This window comes from Coffea eugenioides, chromosome 4 (assembly GCF_003713205.1).
Source record: "Coffea eugenioides isolate CCC68of chromosome 4, Ceug_1.0, whole genome shotgun sequence".
NCBI classification, from domain to species: Eukaryota; Viridiplantae; Streptophyta; class Magnoliopsida; order Gentianales; family Rubiaceae; genus Coffea; species Coffea eugenioides.
In genome coordinates, this window is record NC_040038.1 from 1240556 (window position 1) to 1266946 (window position 26391).

General features: G+C 37.1%; 3 protein-coding genes across 6 annotated transcripts; all 3 read left to right on the top strand.

The window, feature by feature from the left end:
* Window positions 1-242: 242 nt before the first annotated feature.
* LOC113767921 (polyadenylate-binding protein-interacting protein 4) lies at window positions 243-9165 on the top strand. Of its 4 annotated transcripts, none has more exons than XM_027312124.1 (15): window positions 243-439; window positions 1647-1853; window positions 1918-2073; window positions 2168-2301; window positions 2532-2722; window positions 3300-3477; window positions 3567-3794; window positions 4922-5046; window positions 5154-5199; window positions 5319-5352; window positions 7093-7415; window positions 7541-7687; window positions 7988-8080; window positions 8173-8238; window positions 8639-9165. In XM_027312124.1, exons 2-15 carry the CDS (start codon window positions 1715-1717, stop codon window positions 8666-8668), a joined length of 1890 nt encoding a protein of 629 aa, XP_027167925.1. In that variant the 5' UTR covers window positions 243-439; window positions 1647-1714; the 3' UTR covers window positions 8669-9165. The 4 variants fall into 4 exon arrangements, with proteins under 4 accessions (XP_027167925.1, XP_027167926.1, XP_027167927.1 ...); XM_027312125.1 differs by having other exon boundaries at window positions 1927-2073; XM_027312126.1 differs by having other exon boundaries at window positions 1647-1805.
* Window positions 9166-12437: 3272 nt separating this feature from the next.
* On the top strand, window positions 12438-18818 carry LOC113767497 (nuclear transcription factor Y subunit A-6). The gene is made up of 6 exons (XM_027311615.1): window positions 12438-12945; window positions 14344-14642; window positions 16814-16917; window positions 17007-17078; window positions 18085-18252; window positions 18367-18818. Exons 1-6 carry the CDS (start codon window positions 12887-12889, stop codon window positions 18736-18738), a joined length of 1074 nt encoding a protein of 357 aa, XP_027167416.1. The 5' UTR covers window positions 12438-12886; the 3' UTR covers window positions 18739-18818.
* A 2585-nt stretch (window positions 18819-21403) lies between these two features.
* On the top strand, window positions 21404-25762 carry LOC113768642 (PHD finger protein ALFIN-LIKE 4-like). Its single transcript, XM_027313082.1, has 5 exons — window positions 21404-21758; window positions 21888-21920; window positions 23223-23451; window positions 24823-24958; window positions 25206-25762. The coding sequence occupies exons 1-5, from the start codon at window positions 21668-21670 to the stop codon at window positions 25449-25451; spliced, it is 735 nt and encodes a 244-aa protein (XP_027168883.1). The 5' UTR covers window positions 21404-21667; the 3' UTR covers window positions 25452-25762.
* The last annotated feature ends 629 nt before the right edge of the window (window positions 25763-26391 follow it).

Consider the following 26391-nt stretch of genomic DNA (forward strand, 5'->3'; position numbering starts at 1 on the left):
GCAGAATGCCGCATCATTTGGCTGGGGGTGGGGTGGTAAAGAAAGGAGGGAATTGTGAGCGGAAAATCTTACAAAAGAAAATTGTTTTTTTTTTTTTTTTTTTGGGTTTCGGGTCCTTAGTTTAGGATGTACCGTGTACGTAGCTTCTTTTGGGTCCGAACCCGAAACTCAAATTGAATTCAATTGAATCCAGCCTGACAAACCCATTTCATTCCATTTTCGATTACCAGAATTTGGAGTTGGGAATTATATTTTATCATTATTATTAGCACATAATAGTAATTGAAGAGGAGAGTGGCGTCTTCGTTATTGCGGGTCGCCTTGTCTCTGATCAAACCCTTCTCCACCTCTTCGACTGCTCTTCTACTTCTTCTTCTTCTTATTGTTTATTATAATCCCAATCGACCAGATCGGACCTTTTTCCTGTTTCCTCCGCCGAGTAAGCATCCTTGTCTCCCTCTCTCTGTCTACACGCACCCGCAAACACATGCACAAAAAGTGTAAAGCTGCTCCGTAGATCATAGGGTTTTAGGGCATTTATTAGTAACCAGAATTCTCCCTAGGGTTTTGAAATTCTTGCTGCAGTAGCAATTTTTTTTTTAATTTTCTCGTACCACTATGTATTTAATGTTGTGAATTCATGATTGCCTGATGTTGTTTCATGTTTAGATACTTCTTCATAACATGTCTGGTGCTTTTCTTAATTTTGCAGCGATGAAGTTACATCCTATGCTTAGATTTTTTTTGGTTTTTAGTCTTGATTTTTTGTGGCATTGCTCTGTCCTTTAGATAACTGAAAGTTGTTATCTGGTATGGAGTCTTTTTTTTTTTTGTTGTGGGGATTGATACAACTTGTGGGAGCTTGTCAGGAAGTTTGATAATGGAAAGAAGCGATCGTGATTTGGAATAGCCAGAGAAAAAATGTACAGCGGTTTGAGAGGTTTGAGTGATTAGAGTTGGTCTTTTTACTTGGTTGTTTGTAATTGCCTGTTTTAATGAGCATTTCCTTTCAAAAGAAGTTGGTGGGGGCACGAGGGGGCACATTTTGTTATACTGCTGTTGTTATGTTGGACCTGTGCAATTGGGCGTAAAGTGGTTTTTGGCTATTGTGATGTCTAGACTGCAACTGATATACTCGTCCTATACGTACGTGTATTATGTTTATGCTTGAGCCTTAGAGAACTTAGTCCTTGTGCCTTAAAGAGCCTAACCTTTTGTTCATAAATCAGCATCATAGACATGGATGTATTCAAGATTGAAAGGGGTAGCAGTATTTCTTGCAATAGTTGCATCATAAGGTTGAACTAATAGGAAATGAGCTTACTAAGTGGATAACAATGTATGACGGTGCTATGCTTGCTTATGATGATCCCTTTTTCAACCTTGCCTGGAAGCATGGAGAAAATGATTGCTTAATTGATGTCATGTCTAAAAGCTGCTAAGTAACTACTGTCAAACGGAAATGTGAGCCAGGCGGAATATTGTTCGAGTTCAGTATACTGGTCTGATAAATATCCTTTTTGGCTTCCCACCACCTTGCAAACTTACTACACGAGGAATTGTATAATTTGTCCTTAAGATTAGCTAAAGTGACCTTCTTTTTACAATAAGAAGTCGTCTATTCATGATATTTTTCTAATTTTCAGCACAATCACTGAATCTAAGTTAAGGGCCTACTGATCATCCTGCACTCGTTAGAGGACATATCTTCAGAATGAGTTTGCAGCAAGCTGTTCAGCCTCGGTCTGCTGCTAATGGTTTTGGCCGTCGTAGAACTGAGAAAGATGGTGGCCCTAGATTAGATAGTAAGTTGCAGACTGTGAAAGCAAATCCAAGTCGCTCAAGTAGTGTAGGTGAGAATGCTAATTTAAATTTGTGTAGATATGCTTTTTCTCCTTTTTTAGCTGTTAGCTTCAGTTGTTTCAGGCAAAGAGGGAGGATATGCAAGCCCTTCACGGGAACGTCTAGTTTATTTGACTACTTGTCTTGTTGGGCATCAAGTAGAAGTCCAGGTGGTGGATGGCTCAGCTTTTTCTGGAATACTTCATGCGACGAATGCTGAGAAAGATTTCGGTACACTCCCAGAATTATTAAATTGCTTTTTAGAGTTCCACTTTTTGGTTTTATAGTGCTTACTTGATTATGCTGCTTGCTCCATCTTGCATAGGGATTGTTCTGAAAATGGCTCGTTTAGTTAGAGATGGCTCAAGAGGACAAAAGAACATGACAGATTCTATTAACAAGCCACCTTCAAAGACTTTGATCATACCTGCCAAAGAGCTTGTGCAAGTTATAGCAAAGGTTTTCTTCATTTATTTGCTCTTTTGTTTTCGATAACTACTGTGTCATCTTCCTGGGTGATAACTCTTTCATTAATTAGAAATAGCAGCAAGTATAAAAATATAATGCGCTTTCCAGTTGTTCTGGATTTCTGGGTGACAACTGACTTGTTGGCTTTATCCCTGCGTGGTTGATATCTCTCGTCCCAGCTCCTACGATGTACTGACCTTCACCGGTCTTGTTGGTAACAGGGTGTCCCTGTGACTAGGGATGGATTGGGAAATGAGCTCCAACGTGAAAAGCATCAGGAGATTCTGATAGATTCGTTCATATCACAATCACGGCGTGCTGAAAATGATAGGGAGTTGGAACGCTGGGTCCCTGAAGATGATGATCCTGTCTGTCCAGAATTGGAGAACATATTTGATGGTCACTGGGATAGGTTGTTGAATGACTTAATTCTTTGTTTTCCTATAGTTTCTAACTATCCTCCCCTTTCCCAAAACGGAAAAAAGTTTTGTCATCTATCATGGTTTGCATTGAATCCAACATCAGTTGGATGAAATCACGCAGTTAGAACGATTAATTTTGGGCGGTTGGAATGGGACTAGGATAAGCTAATAGTAAAGGTTTTCACTTTTGCTTCATAGTGAATTGTACAAAGGTGCCCATTTATATCTTCTGTTTGGATGACTGCGACATTGTTATTGATTAAGTTATGTTTGATGAATTGTTACAGTTTGTTTGAAATATGCTTTTTATTTTTAAAACGGAATAGTTGACTACAAGACATTCTGACATCCATTTTCAACTTCTTTCCTTCTACATAGCCTGATCCAACTCCAAGTTTGTTGCGACATTGTTATTGATTAAGTTATGTTTGATGAATTGTTACAGTTTGTTTGAAATATGCTTTTTATTTTTAAAATGGAATAGTTGACTACAAGACATTCTGACATCCATTTTCAACTTCTTTCCTTCTACATAGCCTGATCCAACTCCAAGTTTGTTCTTTTTAGGGGCTGGGATCAATTTCAAGCAAATGAAACTTTATTTGGAGTGAAAAGCACTTTCAATGAGGAACTTTACACAACAAAACTTGAAAAGGGTCCACAGATGAAAGACTTAGAAAGGGAAGCTTTAAGAATAGCTAGAGAAATAGAGGGAGAAGACACCCATGATCTCCATTTAGCTGAGGTGGGAATATTCTTTCTTGATATTTTGTCTTTTCTTTCTGACTAGTCCATTTCTTGCTCTCTTCCATCTAAAACATGTTTTCCTAATAGGAAAGAGGATTACAACTGCATGAAAAATTTGAAGTTGACGAAGAAACCAAATTCTCGTCAGTTTTTAGAGTGGTTGACGACAGTGGATGTGATGACATTTTGTTGGATACTCACAATAATGAAACATTTGGAGGTGGCTATGTTTCTGGAATTGGGAAGTCATTTGTTGACTTGGCTAGTGTCAATTCTAGTAATGGAGCTCAACTGTCCACAAGATCTTCACCTTTGGTAGGTGTCCAGTTGTTAACATTTCTCTCTTATTTGGAGCCTCTCTTACACTTGCTTCATATTTGGAGGCTATCTTCACCTTTGTTTTACTTTTTGGAATCTTTTTTTTTTTTAATAAAACTTCAGGAGTTTTGTGCATTAACGGATAGCTGTGGCCTTGATTGTTGAAACATTCTTTAAATATCTTGGAGGTGCATTGTAATGCATAGTTTGGGATGCGCTGTGAAATTATATTAGTAAATTGGAAAGCTAATTTGTTGTCCTATTATTGCCTTTTAGTACCTACTTTTTTTTCCTTGTTTTTGTTTTCAAACCTGTACTCAAAAATATGCGTTTGGATGGTGTGGTTTTTGGGAGTTTGTCTTACTGTAGTTTACTGTAGAATTTTTACAAAAACTTGTGTGTATTTGTTGGGGAGTGGTTGAAAAACTTTCCTATTTTTCTTTTACTTCTCTTTTTTTCTTTTTCTTTTTTTGTTCTTTCTTTCCTCTCCTGCCCCTCCCTGCCACCCGCCTTTCCTCTCTCCGATCGTCCCCCGCCCCTCCTTTCTCTTTCCCTCTGTCTCCTTATCCCTGTTTCCCTCCCTCCCTCCCTCCCTTCCTTCCTCCACGTCCTCCTTCACCTGCCACCCCCTCTCCCTTCACTCTGCCCCCCTCTGTGCTGGTTGCGTGACCAGAGCAAAAAGAGGGGGAGGCGGCAGTGGATGTGGTAGCAGGCTGTGGTGGGCTGAGGTGGGGGTGGCAGCAGTGGAAGTGAAAATGGTTAGGGAGGGTGTGGTAGAAGAGGGAAATGGGTGTGTTTTTTGGGTATTTTGGGGTGTGTTTTATTAAACTTAGGGTGTTTTTACAAGTTGCTGTAGCTAAAGTTGGAAAAAAAATTGTCTTTGGATTAGCTGTTTTTGGGGGTGTTTTTGAAAAATTTTACTGTAGCAAAGTTTTTAGAGTATATTTTGGAATATTTAAGAGTAGTAGAGTTTTTAAAATATATTTTGGAATATTTTTAAATATTGAAAAAAATTTAGATTGCTTTTTAGAGTACCTTTTAGAGTACTTTTGAAAAACTAGTTTTTGAAAAAATGAAGGATCCAAACAGTGATATTTTTCTGGTTTGTTTTGTCGACTCTCCAGGAGGAAGCACACTCAGCTCAGTCAAGTACCAGTAGGGAAGTACATCAATCTGGTTCGGATGATCATTTTAGACAGTTATCAGCTGGACATTTGTCTAAAGATTCTTTAAATGTCGGAGATAGCAGGTCTCTGTCATGTCTGATGCCTAACCATTTAGTGTTATACTGTGGTTGATATAGTTACAGACTTTTCTAAATAATATGAAGTTTGAATTGAGAATACTTTATTTCAGGGCTTACGAGAACCAGTTTGCTGACCATGATGCAGGAAATGAAATGGTAAATGTTTACTCTCAAATGCTTAGGAAATCAATGTTCACCATTGCTTCATGTAATATCCTTATGATGTTGCTGCAGAATACTTGTTTACAAACACAATCCTGTCTACTTACATGCAGGTGTCTGAGGAGGCTCAAAGTTCAAAACCTGAGGGTGAGTGGACCTTTGTTTCTCCAAAATTATCTGGGGATGGTAAAGCTTTGTAGTCCAGATATATAATTTCCTGGAATTTGATTGCTGTTTAGGAGAAAGGTTCTAGCAGCTAGTTTTACATTTATTTCTCAACTTTTATTTCATTATCATGTTCACTTGGATGCAAAATTCTTCTTGCATCAGGAGTGTTACTATATGGAGCATCTTACAAGAGGTAAATAGGGTAGGTAAATCCTGCTGAATTTAAATAAAAGAGGAACAAGAAGGAAAATTTTATGCTCTGTTGTTTCTTCCGGTGTTGTACAGTCTAGAAAAACCAATCTAGTCTATGGAGCATGGGGTTTTTACCTTGGTGTTACTTGTAGGTTTACTACTTAGTCTGCGAGCTGGCATAAGTCATTGTAGAGGTTTGTAGGCAGCACGGATATGGATGCTGCTTTTGGGAAACCATTTTTGGTAGGTTTTCCTGTTGAAGGCTTGATGCTAGAACTAGAAGGAAGAAAAAGAAGTCTGAACTGGTAAATGATTTGCAGTAGTAGTTTTAGACCTAGTTTGTGAGTTTAATAGAGGAAACAAAAGAAAAGAAAAGAAAACTTAAATTAGGAAAGAAGATAAGGGAAGGGAAAGGGTCATGTTTGGGAGTTGTAGAAGAGAAAATATCATTATTGTGTTGGACTTTGCCCATTCACCATCAAACTTCAAAGTTTTTGGTGTTTTTGATGGTGTATGTTATACAGCAAAACCTTTTAATGAAGCAAACCAATTTTGTCCTACTTATCTCCACTTCTGGAGAGAGTTTCCTACGTTTTCTTCACCCCATTTCTCTCCACATTCTCTTTTTTTTCTCTCCACTTGAAACTCTGAAACAAGAGAAAGCCTCAAATTTCCTGTATCTCATAAATTATGTTCAACCTTGAGAACATAAAATTACAGATGGATCACAATTTTCATGAAGGGGTAGTATGAGTTTTTCCAGAATTTAAGCAGGAGCAAGTGTAGTGTTGTTTTTGTTATCTTGGAAGTCCTTTCCTAGGGCTTTTTGGTGTTGTGGTATTTTAACACATTGACCTTGTTTCCCAGTTCACTCTTTGGTCTACATTGGCAAAATTGCATGCTGCAGCTTTAACGTTGAAACTGGATACTTCTGAACGTCACATATTTTTTCATTTTTTTAATCATCAGACTGCCTTACCCTAGTAGCTTTTTGCAATGGAGATTGGTTTTATCTGTGTTGGGAGTTTGTTAACATATGATTGAAATGTTGCACTATATCATGTGTGGACATCTAGCGAGGAATAATAAAATCTAATTTTTGAATGCTTTTGACAGACAATACCATACATCCCTTGTTCTTCCATGAACAGTAGAAAGGTCCATATGTTGTGGCTGCTCTAAACTTATCTTGATCATTTGATGTGATTCCTGAACTTGGTGACTAAACTTATCTTCATCATTCCCCTGTGAAGTGTATGGCTAGTTGGAATAGGATCTTGCCTGTTCCCAAACTCCGGAAGATGATCTCTCCATCTTTTTTTTTTTAATTTTCCCCACTTTTTTGTTAGAGAGAAGGGGAAGTTTAATGGGTTGCTGTAACCTACTAAAAGGCAAAACCTCCTTTTCTTCAGGGTAGACTTTTTTGAAAGTTCATTTCCTTGGAAGCCATGTCTTCGAATGCTTCTTTTGTCCTTTTTGTGTGTGTGTGTGTGTGTTTGAACATCTAGGAGATTTGTTGTTTTGCAGACTCACGGTCATCACAAAGGTCAAAATTAGAAAGCAGTGACAAAGGTGGCTTATCTGCAAATGCCACTGCATATGCTCCATCACGTGTATCATCTAAAAATCAGGAAAAGGCAAGTTCTAATGAACTCTCAGATGTTATCAGTTCTTCGATGGCACATGGCACGGTACAATCTGTCAGCTCTCGGGTACGTCCTAGCAGTTCTGCCTCATCCAGTTCAGACTTTGGAGGTGGTGCGTCTGCTTCTGGTGGTCCTGGATTATCTCCCAGCTCATCAATGGGTTCACTGTCCTCTGAAAAATCAACACTGAACCCACATGCTAAGGTAGTAATGCTCTATCTTTCTAATTTTCCCTGATATTTTTGCAGCACATATTGTTTCTGTCTTTCTGTTTCCTCTCTTTGTTAGTATATTTTAACTTTGTTCCTTAAATCCATTTCTTATCTCAGGAATTCAAACTAAATCCGAATGCAAAGAGTTTCATACCTTCTCAGACGCCATTGAGACCTCCATCTCCGGTATCTGATGGTTCATTTTATTATCCAACTAGTATGGCTGCTATACCGAACATGCATGGCATGCCTGTTGGCATAGGGGTCAGTGTCTTGTCTTTCTTGATATGAATTATGATTTTTGTACTTGACTTAGTAGCATTTTTTTCGTTAAGATATCCTTAAGACGCTTACCTTATGCCATTTTCAGTGATTTCTCCATTTATTACTACTTTATGGCATGGCCTCAGACTCATAAGCCTGGTTTATTGCATTGGTTCTTTTGTTTTATGTGCATAGGTGTTCTGAATTTTGCTCCTTGTGTTTTATCCTCAGACTAGTTTTTGATTGGGTTGAGAAATGATAGTCATGTTTTTTATCCTTGGAAATTTCACAATCTTGCAGATTGGCCCCACATTTACTTCACACCAGCCTGTTATGTTCAATCCACAGGCTGCTCCAACACCGCAACCGTATTTTCATCCAGGTGGACCTCAGGTGCAGTTTTGTGGTGATATTCCAATATATAATGTACTTTCACTGTTTAATGGTTAGTAAAATGATTTTTGTATTGTCTATTATCCTTGCAGTACGGACGACAAATGATGATTAGTCATCCTCAGCAAGTCGTGTACATGCCAACAACTTATAACCCTGTATGAATGTTCTCAATTTATCTGTTCTTTAGAAGAATCAATTCTTCAATAACAATAGTTTATTATTTGCTATAGTAGGAGAGGTATTGTCTTTGGTGTGTGCTGTTTACTACTCTGCTTATTGAGCGCTTGATCTAGTGTCAAATTTGTGTCACAAGACCCCTTGGTTCATGACGTCCTCATCATGTTTTTGCTGCGGTTAGCGAGGTGCAAAGTTTGTGCAATAACCCAGAGTCATATTTTACTGTTGCAATACAGTATCAGATTGGTGTTTTGGATATTTGATCACTTTTTCTGTTTTTGACTTTTGGATATTTGATGATATTCTTCTCTGTATTTTTTGAATTTTGGATAGACAAGATCAAGCAACTCATGTTACTTAATGGTCTGCATTTGACAGGAAATGCCGTACAAAGGAAGAGAGTTTTAGCTTTTTGGTTGAAAATTTGTTTGAAGTTGTTCATCCATCTGATGATAGGGAATAAATTTCTGACACCAGTCTGCTTGGAACTAAACTTTTTTGGAAAATGAGCCCGGCAGCTGACAAAAAGATCCAGTAGCCTATAAAAGCACATTACTGAGCAAGGAAATAGTAATCATCTATCGTTTCCGGGAAAAAAAAAAAAAAAAAAGAGAGCAAGGAAATAGTAGTATTAGTTACGAGGATTTAATGCAGTCTTGTATGACTTGTCCTTTTACAGTGTCTGAAAGTCGTGTTCTTTGACCCTTTGTTTTCCTCTGTTTTGGCTAGGTGCTTTTTCTGACAAATTTTACTGTCTTCTTTGTTTCTTGGCTGAGACTTTGGCATTGTATTACTATTACGTTCTCATTTTTTTTCTCCCGCCTTTCAATCTATACAATGTCATGACTGTGGTAGATAGGGAATTGATGATCGTGGAAGCATTTTTTCTGTTGCTCGGTGGGGAATTTTGCTTGTTGATTGATTGCCAATACAACAGTTGAGGGTAAAGTGTAGTCCAGTGATAGTTGCTCGTTCTAAAACTAGAATTTGATTCTGTTCATATTTTTCTTTCAGCCTTCCCCTTTGAAAAAAAAAAAAAAAAAAGAATAAAAAGGGACTGTAACAGAGCACGCTCGACACAGGCAGCCTGCTTTTACATCACTAACTCTTGAAATTAAACTTCGTAAATGTATGACACAAGAAAATGAATGATCTGAGAATAAACTGAGTTTGTTCTAACTCTTCTTCCCGTGCAACTAAAGGTTGTGTGTGCGTTCTGAAGATTCTCAACCAATATTATTGGTGGATCTCTTTTCTTTTTTTTTTAATAGGTATAAGAACCTAATTAGATCAAAGAGGTGTTTTGAGCCTTTTGCATCTCATTTGAATTTTTTTCACTGTAAGCGGAGTTCGAACCCTCAATTTATAGTCTAAAGAAGGATTTAGTCCAGTTTTGGTGGTCTCACTCAATGGTTCTATTGGTGGTTCTCGCATTTATGTTTGACCATAATTGAGAATTAAAATTGCAGTCACATACGTAACGTCTCATTTTCAGGTAAATGAATTTAGGGATAATTTCAGAAACCTTCCCTGAGGTTTTTGACATTTACACTCACCTCCCCTGTGGTTTGAACAATTACACTGACCTCCCCTGAGGTTACTAATCCTTTACAAAATCAGTTCAAATGATTAAAATATTTTTTTAGAGAGTGAAATTAGAATTTTGTACCTGATTTGTCCTTTGTGCTACATGTTTAAGTTAAGGAGTAAAGAAAGATTTAGTCCAGTTTTGGTGGTCTCACTCAATGGTTCTATTGGTGGTTCTCGCATTTATGTTTGACCATAATTGAGAATTAAAATTGCAGTCACATACGTAACGTCGCATTTTCAGGTAAATGAATTTATGCTACTTTAGAGTAGAAAAGGGGAGTATAAAGTTCCTACTTTATACGTACATATATCTTTATAAATGGGCTGGAGAGCCCACGAATCAATTTATGGCTTGAGAATGGGCCACGTATAAATATAGCTGCCGTCTATACGAGGTTTTGGTTGGCGCAACTTGGACGCATACAAAGATCGACAGCACAGCACCCTTCCAAAGTGATTTGCCGCCCCCTTTCCCTTTGTGGATTAGCGGGAACCGTTAAGCTCTCTTTCCTTTCCTTGATAAAAAAAATTATTTGAGATTAGGTGCTGTGGCTCCAACGCTGTTCTAACTCTGTACGTATCCAATGATTGATGACTACAGTACAGTGCAGACAACCTCGGAGAAATTAATTGCGACGGCCTCCATCTCCATCACACAGATTCCAGTTGTTAGGGCCGTAAAAACTTCATAGTATTAGTAGTATTACAGCTGAATTCACTTGTCCGTCCTCATTTGTTTGTCAATTAAACTAACGACAAGAAAAATTAACGCTACTTTAGAAGTTAAAAGCTACTATAAAAGATCTGGCGGTTTAGCAGCGGCAGTTTCTAATTCTGCTTCTCTACTAGCACGAAACACGCTGCAAGCGAAAAGTAGCAGTAAATATCAAATTTCGATAAACCAAGAAACAAGCTCGCAATTCACAATTGAGTGGATGAAAATGAGTTCATCAACATTATCCCCCGGGGTCCCATCATCTCTGCTACGGTCTTCTCCTTTTTAATTCCTGTGCCTCTCCAAATAATTGTTTGTAATTTTGGACTATTTTGCTTGTATATGTTTCGCCAGATATGATGCCTGAAATTAACCCATTTATTTACATTAGCTTTGAATATGAATGAATCTGTGTGTTCGAGTCGTTGCATTGCATGTAGATTCTAACGTCGTCTGACCTAGTTTGTTTTCATGTCTTTTCACCTCAAAACATGAAGAAAAAAACCCATAATCCAAATGCTGACGCAGTCTGTAAAAACTTTTGTCGCTGATCCGGCGGATAGCAAAATTGAAAGCACTGCTGTTATCGAATCAGGGAGGGATTCCAATTTCCATGGATTTGACGACGAATTCACTTCGCTGAGAGAATCAGCAGTCGATACAGTTTTGTTTAATCCATTAACAACAATGGAATGGAGTTTATTGCTTGTTGTTCGCTGATGCATTTTCCCGATACCTACAAAGACTAAAAGACAGCAGCGAGACGCTGATATATGTATATATGCATGTATAACAAACACATCTCCCAATAGATAATTGTTGTATACTTCTAAATATGAATGCTATTAATGGTAAAAATGTAACTAATCACCACCTTAGATACGTTCATGGGGTCCTACGATCGAGCAAGAATGCATGTTATGATGCATATTATAGAATTCAAAGGATAAATTGTCAAAAAAAAAAAAGAATTCCTAAATTCACACTTTCATATTAAAGTTATAGTAATACCAATCGTACAAATGAATGAAGGTGTAGAGCAAGGCTGAAAGGATGTGATGATTTCAATTCAGTGATAGAAGAACTTGATCATATCTCTTCTGGCCATGGCCATTGTGGGGTCCAAGAAGGAAAGGTGAAGCAAATCAAATTCTGACAACCAAATCAAATTCTGACAACCAAATCAAATTCTGACACTGATCGTACAAGATATTATTTAAAATAATTACTATAACACATTTTATGATGTGACGAGAATATAAAAAATTGTGTTGAAAAATGTGTTTGTAGTACAAGTAAATAATTTTCTTACTAATAAAACACCACGTGTGCGCTTAACATGTAGGAAGTATTGGTATTTAGTAGTACTCAACCCCATGACCCCCAGAGATGGAAGCAACCATTCATGAAGGTTCATAGCTAAGATTTGATTATTAAAAAAAAAATGTAAAGTTCAGATTGCATCTTGTACATCATTTTTTCGCATCATGTGTGTAGTTCATAAAATTTTGTTCTATAATTACACATTGTTAAAAGTAAATTACATCACGTCCATGCAAAATTATGTCTCGTGCATTTCACACAAAATTGACCCAATCGGTTTGCGACAGCCGTTCGAACCCCATTTCCCCGAGAGATAGACACTGCACTGCAGATTTGGATAAGAAATCTAGTCCAGCACTAAGTACATTTTAATAAATAAACAGAAACTCTTTCCACAAAAGTAGTAGTACTACGCCTACCAGCAACAGAGTGCCATGGCTGTGGTGGTAGAATTAATTATGAGGGTCGGCGGCTTAAGGGTAATGTCACAATATATTACTACTAGCAAATTCACCTGCGGGGCTTTTGAACTTCCATGTTTTAAATATCCATACGTCACAAAACACGACAAGAAAACCTGGACACCAACATTAAACTAATAACAAAAAAAATAAAAGAATCCTAAATTCGATCTGATAATACGTCTATTATATTATATCCCAGGCAAGAAGTTACTGCTATAGTACTATAGTAGTATAATCTTGGGAGTTTGGTGGTGGTGGTGGTGGTGCTGTGGTGGTGGGCTGGTAAATCGAGCTTCACCGTTTGTATACCGTATGGTTTTTTGCTTTCCGGATGCAGAGAAGGACGCAGGAAGGAAGCCAGGAAGCCGTGGTTTTAGGCCGTTGAAACAGTATAGAATATTGAATTCTGGTCTAGTCTAGTCTACTAGTACCAGGCAGCAAGGCCGAGAAGATAGGAGTAAGTAATTACAAGCCAAAAGGAGGAAGAAAGAGAAAGCCAGAGTAAATTCGTTGTGCGGTTTGAAGAAAGGAGACATGCCCGACTCCATCACAACAGCAGCAACAACATCTTCAATCTTTACCAAATCCCAAAGGTTCTTCTCCTATCATCTCAATACTAGTGGCGCTACCATTACTACTGCCATTAACTCTTTCCCTCTACTTCTTCAACTACTTTTCTTTTGCTTTTGCATATGGGTTTTCCATTGTTTTAAGAAATCTGCACGACTTAGTTTTTTTTTTTTCTTTTTATGTTCACCCTTCATTACTGGCTATTGTGGTTGTGGTTTCTGTGATACTTATACTACCGCCGTTACTGTGATGATATTAATGGGCTAGTAGTTAAGTGCTGCATGTTTCATTGGTTATCTGACTCCTTTGTTTTCGTTTCCTTTTTTTGTCCTTTTCCTGCTTCTTGTTGTTTAACTCCTCTGGGAAATATATTTTCTGGGTTTTGGTTGTTTGGAACCTTTCAATTCAAAGCATCCACTTTTAAAATAAAAATGGTACCTTTAGGCTTTCTGTGCCATCCCTCGAGGAGTACAAGAAAAATGGAAAAAATAAGTCTTTTTTTTTTAATTTTTGATATATCACTTACTTCTTTAGGATGGTTGTATTTATCTTTCATCTGATTTTTTCTCCTCTATGCTGTAAAAAGTCAGAACTTATTTTTCTTTGGGGGCACTATGCTGCTTCCTCTCGTGCAATGCTGGTTTCAGACGGAGTTATTCACTAGTTCTCTTTAAATCTGATGGTTGGCGTAGTGTCTTGTTTTCAATAAGTTCGTTATCTTGTAAATCCTATGTGGTATCTTATAACCTCTGATTTAGCTGACCAATTTTTTTTTTTCCTTTTGGGGGAGGGGTTAAAAAAAATGGGATATGAAGGATGAACCTCTACCGTGATACATGTCATGCATTTGCATTGTCTAGAATTATCAGAATGTGAACTTCTGCTGATTAGCATTTGTTTTGTGTAGTTTTACTGTATGGCTGCAAGAATTAGCTTTTCAACGTGTGGCCACTCTCGTATGAAAATATTGAATGCCTTTTGCCATTTTCTGAAAAATACGTATTTCAGCCTTCAGGAGGATTCTGACAGCAACATTTTGTGTGTGTGTGTGTGTGTGTGTGTGTGTTATTAATCTCCCTCTTTATATTAAACTGAATCTTTGGAAAAGGAAAAATGCATTATCCATGATTCAAAAATGTAGAGGACAGGCATAGCAGGTGATGGTCCTAATTGTAATTGTCTTAGGATAATGTAAATAATCCTTGCTTGTTGAATCAAATACTTGTCATTTGGAATGTTATTGTGGTTAAGGCTGTTGAGTCTACTACTTTGATTTAACTATTCTAAGGAAATATTTGCTTGGCCTTTTTTAACTTCATCAGCAGGTAAACTGGTTGCAGTTAGTACCGTAAAATTAACATAAGTTGAAGATAGTTTATTTAGCAATTTTGGTGCACTAAGTAACATTCGCAATTCTGCAGAATGCAGGACTTGCTGAAGGGGGATGATCTTAACAATGCTCGCATGATGGCCCCATGTGTTGATGATAGCCAGTCTTGGTGGACTTCTACTAACTCACAAGGGCAACAGTCATCTCTGTCAAGAAATTTAACTTTTAAAGCAGCATCTCCAGTGGAATGCTTTCAGGGTAATAAGCAGTTGGGTTTTCACTTTCAAGATCAAGAATCGTCTTCCACTCAGTCAACTGGTCAATCTTGCCCGGAAGTTGCTAGTATGGAAAATGAAAAATACAGAAAAAATATTACATCGGTTCAGCCAGGTAAATTAATTGAGCTTTTACTTTTTGTTTTGTTGAAGTTTAGTTCTACATGTGCTATCTAAAGCTGAATAGAGATGTTGCAAAGGAAGACAAATTGAATTTGTAAAATCTGCTGTAGTGTAGTACATATTCTGATTGGTCCTCTCAGTGATGTTAACTAGTATATTAGCAAGTTGTGAATCCAATTGATTTAGCAAGGTTGGTACTAGTTTAAATATCAAATCACAACCTAAAAATTGTTGAGGATAGAAAAGAAAAGAAATAAACCATATTAGGACCATGCATCTTGCTACTTTAAATATTGCCTAAGTCATGCAAATAGAGAGGCAATTTCGTTGTAGTGAACTTGTGGCCAACTTGCCATCAGTCTCTGTAAAACAATCTTAGTATGCCTGGCTGCCTTTTTGTCGCAACATATGTCAAGAGAAACAAATTTGTCATAGACTAGTTCTAGTCTATGATTTGGTGGGTATTACCAATTTTGCAGTATTCTTCCTCTTCTTCTTCCTTGGAACTAAGATGCTTTTTCTTTAAACCATGCTGTTTTTTTTTTCACTAGAGGTTTGATGAATGTGATCAATATGTAAAAGCTTTGTTTATGTTTGGGACAACTCAACGAAGCATTTATCCCATGTATATGAGATCATATACAGAATATGTTGTTCTCATTTAGCTCTTTTTCTGGCTGGTCATCTAGATTCATTAATGCTTGCTCTATAGAGACAAGATCATATGTTTGCTTGCATTCTCCTTTTTCAGAATTTTACCATGTTAATCAGGAGGTCATTTTTTGCCAGCCAGCTTATTCCTTGAAGTTCTTTTGCAATTATTTTTGTCATCTTAAGCCATATTTTTTTATTCTCTACTTATCTTACTCTTAGTTGTGAATGAAATTAATCATTTCCTTACCTTCTCTTGCTAGAATGCAGACAAAATTCTAACTTGACTGTCACGCTCTTGCACCATTATCATTCTTCTATCCAAGCTTGGGTTTGGTTTTCTCCTAGTAACAAGCACAGAAAGATCATCAGACACTGTGCATATTATGATGGCATTATCTTACTTTGGTTAAACAATGTGTTAAGCAAACTGTTTATGCTCATATACATGTGCACAATATTAACTAAATCTTTTATGCATAGAAATAGATCACCATCCAGTGTTGTGCTAAAGCATTTTGAGAATTGACTTATAAATTTACACTTTAATGAGGAAACTTGGGAGAAATTTCCTCCCATGCACGTCTCACTTTATGGTCTTTGTGCATAGAGAATTGGTGCTTCATTTTATGCTAATAGCTCATTTATAAAATGATTATAGTCAGATGAGGTGATTACTGTTTCTTGAGTGGTTTTAGAAATGATCGAAGTATTAGATACAAAACATATGTGCTTGTCAGTGTTACAATCTATAAATGCTTTTATTGGATTTTCTGCTATTGCTTGATGAGCAGGCAAATCGGATGTCCAAAGTCATACAAGGCATGTTTTCTGTCATTTAAATCTCTTATGTTATATTGCTTTATTCTTCCTGATGAAAACAATTGTAAATCATACCTTTTGTTTTTGTGAACATTCCGCACTTTCAGACATGCTGTATTATCTTAGAGGAGTTAATTTCATACAAAACTTAATGAACAAGATGTTGAGCTTCCGATGTGATGTTGTCTGTCTAAACAAAATATGAACATACTTGTGAAAAATGTGAGATGGGAAGTCTTTTGTTCATTTCATATGGATGTTTTCCTTTGACTACAAAGGAATACTACTCGCAGTTGACAATATATAATGTTTTGAAAAGAAAGGTGGAACCTCTGGAATCACTATATTAGGTAAATTTGGAAAGAAAGTAGAGAATGTATGACAGTGAGACACCAGTACTTTTTAAATTTTTTGCATATAATCCGTTAGTTTTTGTTTTTGTCTTTGTTTTTTTACTTTTTTTAAGTTCGGGTTGAGGTGCAACTGGTAGGTAAAAGCATTCTATGAAAGTGGATGTCATGATTAAAAGATCCCCTCTTGAAAATAAGACATTTAATTTGTAAAAAAGTGAATAAATGGAATTTCTTCAAATGATAGCTCTCTATTTATCGTCTTCCACTTTTGCATTGATCTTTAATTGCCTGGTGTGTAAGTTTTTTATTTTTTGTTTTATATTTTTGGTTTGTGCAGGCTGGTGTGGATTGCATGCAAAGCCTGAAGAGGACCCAAGTAAATCAAGTGTTTTATTTCAGGATTACATTTTTCCTTGTTCATCAATTGATTACAGGCAACATGTAAGTCAATTGATGTAGTTTTCTGACATTTATCTGGAGTATTGGATGAGCTTTCAAGTAGTGACAATGTGCTTGTATACTTTCTGTAGGCAACCTATCCTTTTAATTACACTGATCCATACAATCATGGGCTAGTTGCTGCTTATGGCCCTCATTCTGTGGTAAGTGCAACAACAGACTATCACTCTATCATTGATTTTATGTAACTAATTGCAGATTTATGTGTTAGTTGGCGTGAATGTTTAAGAATGCATCCTTTTAATTCAAACAACTATAATCATTGTGGACAAGAAAGACTCTCCTCCCTTGGTCCTTTTTTTCCTCAAACTTCATACCTTTGAACTTACAAAATACATACATAATAAAGGAGATAAAGCTTTCAGATTCATGGGGAGATAAGGGGTGGCAGTAGATTAGTATTGGAGCTTGATTCACTATCTTCTTTTTTTTTTTTTTTAAATGATACTGTATTCTTTACACTGCATCTTTCTTCCTATTTTTGTCCATATTCTTGTTTACCAGATGTGTGTTGCCTACTGGAAAGCATGGGTGATAGATAAATGGGGAAAGTTACTATGGTTGATATGATTCTTCTATTGGTCAATGCCTGGGTCATTTTCAGTGGTAGTATAATTTGCTTCTTAATTCTTCTTGGAGGTGGAATATGTGTTGAAGTGTTGCACTAGCTCTGCAAAATTTTCAAGGTTCAGCACATAGTCTACATTAGTGCTGTGCCATTTCATTCTTTTTTTAACCTTTTTTCCCACTTTGCATCTCCTTTCTTTTTATGCTTATGCTTTTCCTGTCCAAAAGATTCTCGTGGAACAGAAAAGTGCTATCTTTGATATTATTCAAATTAATGGTAGCTTGTTTTTTAGGATCTAGACTTTCACCAATACTGCAAAATTAATTGTGATAAGATGAGATTATCATTGTTAACAACTTAACATCACGAGCATTTAAGCAACTAGGAAGTTGCCTATTTTTTTTTATCAAGTGGGCTCTTTGGTTCTGGATTCCCCAACCCAGGGGCTTGTCCTAATGATACTATTCATCTTTTGTGAAATAGTTATTGACCTGCACTGCTATATGAGATGGAGAAAATTTTTTGACTTACTGCCTAAGCCGTGTTTCTTGATGATATACTTTCCATTTATAACTGATCAGGTACATTCCCAAATGATGGGCATGACACCTATTCGTGTGCCGCTTCCTCTCGATGCTGCACAAGATGAGCCTATATTTGTGAATGCAAAGCAGTTCAAAGCAATTATGAGGCGTAGAGAATCGCGTGCCAAGCAAGAGGCTCAAAACAAACTGTCAAAAAATCGAAAGGTTGGTATACAATAGCTTCTATTTCCTCTCTGCATGGGGGCATGGTTCTACCACTGGTTGACCAGATGCATCAAAAATTGGCTAATAGTTTCTATTTCTGAAAAATGTGTTTAGCCTTATCTCCACGAGTCTCGGCATCGTCATGCTTTAAATAGAGCAAGAGGTTCTGGCGGTCGTTTTCTGAATACAAAGGAACTGCAGGAGTCCAAGGCCGTTGCCAAGACCAATGACAAAGAAACCTCCGGTTCCTTGCAGCTCCAGTTGAACATGGAAACAACGGAACCTGAAGTTTGTCAGACAGGAAATAAAAAGGATGGGATCTCCATCACTGCCTGCTCGGACATCACAAGTGCTTCAAATGGTGATGATGCCCTCCAGCGTCAAGACTTCAGGTTCTCTGGGTATCGACCTCATGTTGGTAGTTTCGTAGCCAGTGGTGGGAGTGGTAGAACTGGTGGCGTTCAGCAGTTCCTCTCAATCCGCTGATGAGATTGGGGAGTCAAACTTACAGCTGTCCATGACTCGGCACTTCTCTGAGGATATGGCTGCTGGTAAAAGTGGGAAGTCATCCTTGGCTGTTTGGTTTGGTAATATTGTAGTGCATCTTCGCGTACAAAAGTAGCTTCATTGCGTGCATGGTTTCTGGAAGTTGTTTTTAAAACAGGAAGGCTTCATCAGAATGATATGATGAGTGGCTACTGTTATAAATTCACTCAACTATTTGCAAAAGAGCACTTCAGTTGCTAATGGGTGGTAATGCTTTCTGTTCAGGGTTTGAGGTTGAAATGACGTAGTGGCTTTAAAGGCTTAGAGCCTGTCTGCTTACTCTCCCTGTTGGTTGGTCGTTTGGTATAAAGATGCGGCTTTCAATAAATGATAGCATGAAAAAAGAATTATGGCACCAAAAAAAAGGAGAAAATCTAATAGATAATCAATAAAAATTTGGCATTGTTACTGTAAAAGATTGTCATATTTTTGCCGTTCTAATCATTCAAATTTGGTATATGGCTTGCTTGGGAACTCCTTTTTTGGCGAAAAATTTCTCATCTGTATTTTTCAGTTACTTTTTTATTTTTACAACAAACTCTTAATAAACTCACATGCATAAATAGTATTATAAAAAGTGCTACAATGTTATCTTGAAATAATTTTCAAATAATCTTCTATCATAAAAAGCAGCCAGCGTGCCATTTTTCTTCTAAAATGATAGTTGTGTCAAAACTTGAAAAGAAGGGCAGAAAAAACCTACATCACCCTTGAACTTTAAGTTTGTAATTTTTAACCTTCCCACTATTGAATGAATGCTTTTTCAACTCAACGACTACGGGTGCATTTTTTTTTTTTTTGTGTTTTGGTAATAAAAGGGACTATATACTGAAAAAACTTAAGTTATAGGTACAAAACGAGGGAAGCAAATTCTTTTAATATCTGCATCTACTAGATTTCTCAAATGAGGAAGGAAACTTTCATAACACACAAGATTGGTATCTTACTGAACATCCAGTTTAGTCAATCTGTCACTATATTGGTTTGCTTCTTGATAAGCAAGTCTAAGTATGACTTTCAGCAGAGCAAAGATCATGAACCTGCAATCAGAGATAATTGAAGCATACTCATGAGTTGAGGTATCATGACGAAGTACTAGGAGTAGCTCGTTTAAGAGCAAAATGCTTCAATGACTCTCAAACTATTATGAAATTCAACTTTTAACCCTCAAACTATTAAGTGATAAGTTTTAGTCCTCTAATTAATTAAAACATTTAATTCTAACCCTTTCGTCAATTTGAGTCGTTATGTTTAACAAAGATAAAGGATTCATGAGATGTTAGTTGCCCTCAAACTATTATGAAGTTCAACTTTTGACCTTTCAATTATTAACTAATAAGTTCTAACCCTCCAACTAATTAAAATATATAATTCTATCGTTTCTATCAACTTGAATCATTATATCGAATAGAAACATCTATTGATAAAGAATTTGGACTATGTCCAACCAAGTGTTTGATAAATTAAGAAGGTTTAGATACAGTGAGGTAAAGTTTAGAGGAATTTCATCAGATAATTGATTATTTGAGAAATTTAGAAAATTCAAAATTGAAAGTGAACCAAAACTTGTTGGAATATTCCCAGAAAATAAATTGTATGCTAGATTTATGCCATTAAGAGAAGCACATGAACCTAATGATTTTGGAACAACATCAAAAAATGAGTTAAATTCCAAATGAAGACAAATCAATTAATTCAAGTTGCCTATCGTTACTGGAATTTCTCCATTCAGGGTTTTGGGTTTTACATTTTCAATTGATTTTGGTCAAATTCAGTAATTGAAGATTTGGTAAATTACTTTATGAGTCAAATGGGGTAAAATAATTTTACTCTAACACATGTTCTGTGAACACGAAAACACTCGTCAATTATGCCCTTATCACACATGTGGTGATGTTTCTGTTTGACGTAACGACTCAAATTGACGGAAAAATTAGAATTATATGTTTTAATTAGTTGAAGGAGTAAAATTTATCAATTAATAGTTGGAGAGTCAAAAGTTAAATTTATAATAGTTTGAGAGCCATTGCTACACGTCATACTATTTTTGTTAAACACAGCAGCGCAAGTTAACGAAAGGGTTAGAATTATATGTTTTAATTAATCAGAGGACTAAAACTTATCAATTAATAGTTAGAACCAAAAGTTAAATTTTCTAATAGTTTGAGGGTCGTTGGAACATTTTGCCCTCGTTTAATGTAACGTAGTAATATGTGTCTGCTGTTACCTTTTTCCTTCTTCTCTCTCCTTAAAAAAAAATATATAAAAAACAAGGACTGTGTTGTGCTAGACCGACTTACGGGAGCTTCGATACTGTATTTTGCATTGGGTTGGCAGTTTGGGCCACAGGAGGATTCATGGACCTGAAATCTCTAAGAAAACTCAAACCCACAGACACAGAGGGACCGCATTCTACGTAAAGAGAGCCCAAACTCCAAACCTCATAGGAAAGCGGGTTCTGGACTCGGACTCATCTCTCGTCCCTCCAATCTAGTTAAACCCGACCACATTCTTCAGATTCAAATCCGCTGGCTCAGCCGTCAGCTCCGCTCCTCAAAAATAAAAAATAAATAAACAAAACAAAACAAAACCTCGCTTGAAAGACCACCTGCCCTTCCTTCATTACGCCATTTCCTTAATTACTAGTAACTGGTGCTTCTACGAAAATTTCCAGCTTTAGAGCCTCCTACTTTTCTTGCTAAAATTTTCTTCTCATTTTCCATTTTCTACTCTTCTTTAAAATCCCAACAACAAAACCCTCCCCACTTTTCCCATTTGCTTCTAACTGCTACTCTGGAGTACTAGTAGTAGTTTTCGGGGAAAGAATAGAAAAGGTTGAATTTTGTAAGTGTGTCGTATATTCTTGAAAATGGACGGAGGCTACAATCCGCGAACTGTAGAGGAGGTGTTTAGAGATTTTAAGGGCCGAAGAGCTGGTTTGATTAAAGCTCTTACCACTGGTTCGCTCCTTCTGCCTGCCTCTCTCTCTCTCTCTCTCCCTTAATTAAGTATGTTTTTTTTTGTAAAGTTTGCTTCTTTTTTTTTCCTCTCTTTTTAACTTTCCGCGTGTTGTTTAATTTTTGTCGCAGATGTTGAAGACTTCTACCAACAGTGTGACCCAGGTATGAGTTCTTGCTTCCTCTACCTAAAGTTGGTTATAAATGCGAGAATTTTCAGGTTTTTGCTGTCACGGTGCTATGTTAAAATTCATTAGCTGGGGTGGGAAGGGGAAGGAGAATTCATGCGATGAGGCTTGAACCCTTGTTTAGACACGAAGAATAAAGACTTTTGACGCATGTCCGCTTTCTTACAGTTTTATGCAATTTACATATCCCGCCAAAAGGAAAAAAAAAAAAAAAAAAAAAGGAGAAGAAGATGTTATACGCTCAGAATACGCATTATGGACTTCGTCAGAAATGTTAGAAGTTTAAATTTTGCCATTGAGCTGGAATCGGTTGTTAGAAAGGGGAGGCAGCAGTGGAAGAAAGCAATGAATTTAGTTTTTGGATGGTTGTTCTTCCCTTACCCACCCCCTCCCCAAAAAAAAAAAAAAACACATATGTGTGTCGATTGTATTTCAATTGTGTGTTGCATGTTTTCAGGAGCGTTTTTCTCATGCTTGACTCTTTTATTGGCTCTTGGTGTCTTGTGGGAACGGCTGCTATTTTGATTTTTAGTTGTTGAAATCTCCATGTGCAGTGGCATATCTAGTTTAAGAACGATGAGCTTGGAGGAGTAACTCTATCGATTAGCCTGTCTTTTTCAAAATTTATGGTGGTTCCTATCGTGGCTGATGTGTTAGTCTTCTTATTTGAAAAGTAGAAATTGCTAATGTCAATTATTCTTTGACAGTAGTGGAACTTAAATCCCAGTTGTTGTATTTATGTTGTTAGGCATGTTTATGAAACAATGTCATCTCCTTGTTACTGTGTGTGACTATTCCCATAGAAGTATTGAGGTTAAAGATTTTCATAATTGTAGCCTTGTCTGTTCTTTTGTGCTTTTTCTTCATATTAGGTGGTCTGTTGCTTACTCGGTATTGAAGAGGCTATGACTTGAAATTGCTCAGCCACGATGACTGCCAAACTCAATTTTATAGGTCCCTTTTATCTGTGCATGGGTTTTTCTTTCTAGTTTTTATTTGTTGGATATAGACAATCATATCTTGTTCTTCAAAGGAACTTATCTATGCGCGGCCCTAGTCCTTGCCTTTATGTTTTAGCATTAGGTTTATGTTTTAAAGTTTTAATAAATGTCTTGTAATTAAAGCTTTGGCTTGTTACCTTGACATGGAGTCTACTATTCTTCTGTGTATATTACACGGGATAGTCAGCCGTGTAATTTGCATTTGGTCTATTTTTTTTTTCTTGGTGCATGAGAATTATTGTAATAGTAAGTTTAACTTTTGAAATGTATGGGTGTAGAGAAAGAGAATTTGTGCTTGTATGGTTTCCCAAGTGAGCATTGGGAGGTCAATTTGCCTGCAGAAGAAGTTCCTCCTGAGCTACCTGAACCAGCTTTGGGGATCAACTTTGCTAGAGATGGTATGCAAGAAAAAGACTGGTTATCTTTGGTTGCTGTCCACAGTGATGCATGGTTGCTGGCCGTTGCCTTTTACTTTGGTGCTAGATTTGGGTTTGATAAAGCAGACAGGTACGTGTTTATTGACTTCTTGCTTTCATCAAAGAGCTTAAAGCTTTTGCAAATTTTAACAGCTAGCAAATTCATAGATTTCAGACTTTCAAAATATTTTAAGTGGTTCATGGACTTTTAGTTTCTTGGGGTATACAATAAACTCAGTAATATTTCAGTTGTTAGCATCTAGCTGTATAATATTGTTTGGATTTTGTCAGTTTAATCTTCTAGCATTTGAGTATCATTCAGCCAATGGTTATTTGCTGACCTTAGCTGCTTATCCTGCAAAGATTCTAAACTCGCAAAAAGGCAACCAGTGAATTTTGTTGAGCATAAAGAATTTTAAATAGGCTAAAGTTTATGCTCATGTCCTGATTATAATTCAGGTCTACTTTGCAATGCCACAGACAATATCGTATTTGTTTGATGTAGACAATTGACTACCTTCTGGTGGATTCACTTGGTTTCTCATAAATAGCTGCTGGGGGAGCAAATTCAAAATGGTACATTGCTCTCCACTGTCTTGAGTTTGGGCGCTTCATTCGCGGATGCATGTCAATTTTTTATTCTCTGTTTTTTTTTACAAGGAATAAGTTTTCATCTGTAGTTAGTGTCACCTGGGAAGAATTTCTATCCACTGGATTACCACCTTCTCATGGCTGCTGTGTTATCAAAGGGCCAAATTTTATTTTTGGACTGTAGGTGAGAGTGGTTACCTCACACATTCTTATTATCTGAAGGGGCTAAATAGACAAGGACAAAGGTGCAGTTCGTGGGTGATCATTAATTAAAAGTTCATGTAGATACATATTAGGTTCCTCGAAGATTTGAATTTTGATGCTATATTGCTCATATCTTCACTTCAACCACCTTCTCAGCCAAGTCAGCATGCCCCTTGCTTGAAATGTTAAAATTCGTTTGACATAATCAGAGAATTATATTAGAATGTTCATCTGAAAATGAAACTAAGCTACTTATCAGATTTCTTGTAAGTTCCTCATTATAGTAGGTTCTTTTGAGGTTGCATTGCATGTGTTGCTTGAAGGACAGTAGCAGTTTTGCTTCCTTAAGTATTGACAAGCTGTATTGCAGTCTTCCTGATCTTCAGAAGCAGCAAATTTTGCTCTCATATTCTTGATCCTGTACTCGATGCTACACATCATTTCAGTTTTGACACATTGAGTCTCTGCTGTAACCAGCAAGAAGCCTGAAATAGCATGAGAGACAAATGTGAAGGATCAAATAGTGGAAGTTGAAACATTTCAGTAAATTGGGATGACACCAGTTGTTGGATATTGAAACATGGGGGACTAAGTTGTGATTGGTTTTAACATGTAAACTAATATCCTTTGACTGATTATTTTTATCTATCCATGTCTTTTGCTGTAGGAAACGGCTTTTCAGTATGATAAATGACCTCCCTACTGTATTTGAAGTTGTCACTGGTGCTGCCAAGAAACAACAGAAAGAGAAATCTTCGGCACCAAATCACAGTAGTAGCAAACCCAAGTCAAATTCCAAAATGGTAGAGTTGGATTTTCTGGTGATGGCTTTATTTTATTTTATTTTTGGATGTTTAATAGCATCTCCATCATTTTCCTTTTATCTTCCTGTCACTTTAACGTTCTTGACCTGCACTCTAAGTACATTCCTTTCACTTTGAAATAATGCTTTGGATGCTGGATTCTTAATCCTTTGCACAACCATTTCTCACATGTCTGAAATGCTCTTCACTTTTTATGTGACACAAGCTGCTGGCATCTGTATCGCAGGGAAAATATTCAAAGTCACAGCCTAAGGATGAGGAGGAGGTATTAGACGGGGAAGATGAAGAAGAGCATGGTGACACCTTGTGTGGTGCCTGTGGTGAGAATTATGCATCGGACGAGTTCTGGATATGTTGTGATATGTGTGAGAAGTGGTTCCACGGCAAGTGTGTGAAGATCACCCCTGCTAGAGCTGAGCATATCAAGCAGTATAAGTGCCCATCATGCAGCAATAAGAGACCTCGCACTTAACGAGTGATGTAACGTAGTTTTCATCTACTTTCAGCCTCTTGATGTGCTCCGTCTTGTCTAAGCGGTTAGGTTTCTTCTGTGTTTCGGAGCTGTATGTAGAGCTAACCTGTGAGTTCATACTTTTTTCTCCAGGAAGACATTATTTTGTGCTGTGGTGTTGCCATTTTGTTTGTACTTCGGCTAATTTAGTCCCCGTTTTACTGCTAAAAAGGGTTACATTCTCCTAATTTTAGTGCTAGGGCGGCAGGAACATTTTGTTGATGTTCTCCTGTTGGGAGTTTTGACAGTCTCTCCTTGCAGATGTTAGATCACCATTTCTCGACTCTGGAAACGCGTGCCGTTAGCTATTAGTCTTTTTCTCCATAACAAATGATCGTACCGTGTCTCAGATTCATGTCCTTAGCTCTTAGTCTTCTCTCCATAGCTCTGGCTTCCGTTGGTTAAAGCGCACATTCTAGACAGATGAAAACTGGCCGAGTAACTTGCCAATCATTTCGAACTCACCTGAAAGGATCGACGGACAGCGAAGAAATACATGGCATCGAACTAACAAAATCTTTTTCATCTGGCAATGTACCTCTGCTGCATGCCCGAAATGGATTGTAGTGCAAAATTGGAATTAAGCGAGTCTCGCATCTCTGCTTGTAATTATGGTTTTACCGAATGTTTACAAGGTTAGAAGAATCGGCGCGGGAGATGATGATCCCGGTGTGCCGGACGAAAGGAGGCTCAGTGGTTCCATAAAATAATTTGTGGATTGTTATGCCTGGGACAAACATAAGACGCCATACTGGACCGTACAAAATTCTTTTTCATAACCCTTGATGCCTTGTACAATATCGATCCAAATAAAAAGCTAAACATTTAACCAACGTAAGCAACAAAATACTCTTTAGCCATTTATTTAAAGCAAGCATCTTGATCTGATAAGTGATCGGTT

Bases quoted from the DNA above. Each gene is read 5' to 3' on its own strand.
- LOC113767921 (XM_027312124.1), top strand. From the start codon at position 1,715: ATGAGTTTGCAGCAAGCTGTTCAGCCTCGGTCTGCTGCTAATGGTTTT. The intron at 2,723-3,299 runs GTTGTTGAATGA...TGTTCTTTTTAG, and splicing joins TTTGATGGTCACTGGGATAG to GGGCTGGGATCAATTTCAAG. The intron at 5,200-5,318 runs GTAAATGTTTAC...ACTTACATGCAG, and splicing joins ATGATGCAGGAAATGAAATG to GTGTCTGAGGAGGCTCAAAG.
- LOC113767497 (XM_027311615.1), top strand. From the start codon at position 12,887: ATGCCCGACTCCATCACAACAGCAGCAACAACATCTTCAATCTTTACC. The intron at 12,946-14,343 runs GTTCTTCTCCTA...GCAATTCTGCAG, and splicing joins ATCTTTACCAAATCCCAAAG to AATGCAGGACTTGCTGAAGG. The intron at 14,643-16,813 runs GTAAATTAATTG...TGGTTTGTGCAG, and splicing joins TATTACATCGGTTCAGCCAG to GCTGGTGTGGATTGCATGCA.
- LOC113768642 (XM_027313082.1), top strand. From the start codon at position 21,668: ATGGACGGAGGCTACAATCCGCGAACTGTAGAGGAGGTGTTTAGAGAT. The intron at 21,759-21,887 runs GTTCGCTCCTTC...TTTTTGTCGCAG, and splicing joins GATTAAAGCTCTTACCACTG to ATGTTGAAGACTTCTACCAA. The intron at 23,452-24,822 runs GTACGTGTTTAT...CTTTTGCTGTAG, and splicing joins GGGTTTGATAAAGCAGACAG to GAAACGGCTTTTCAGTATGA.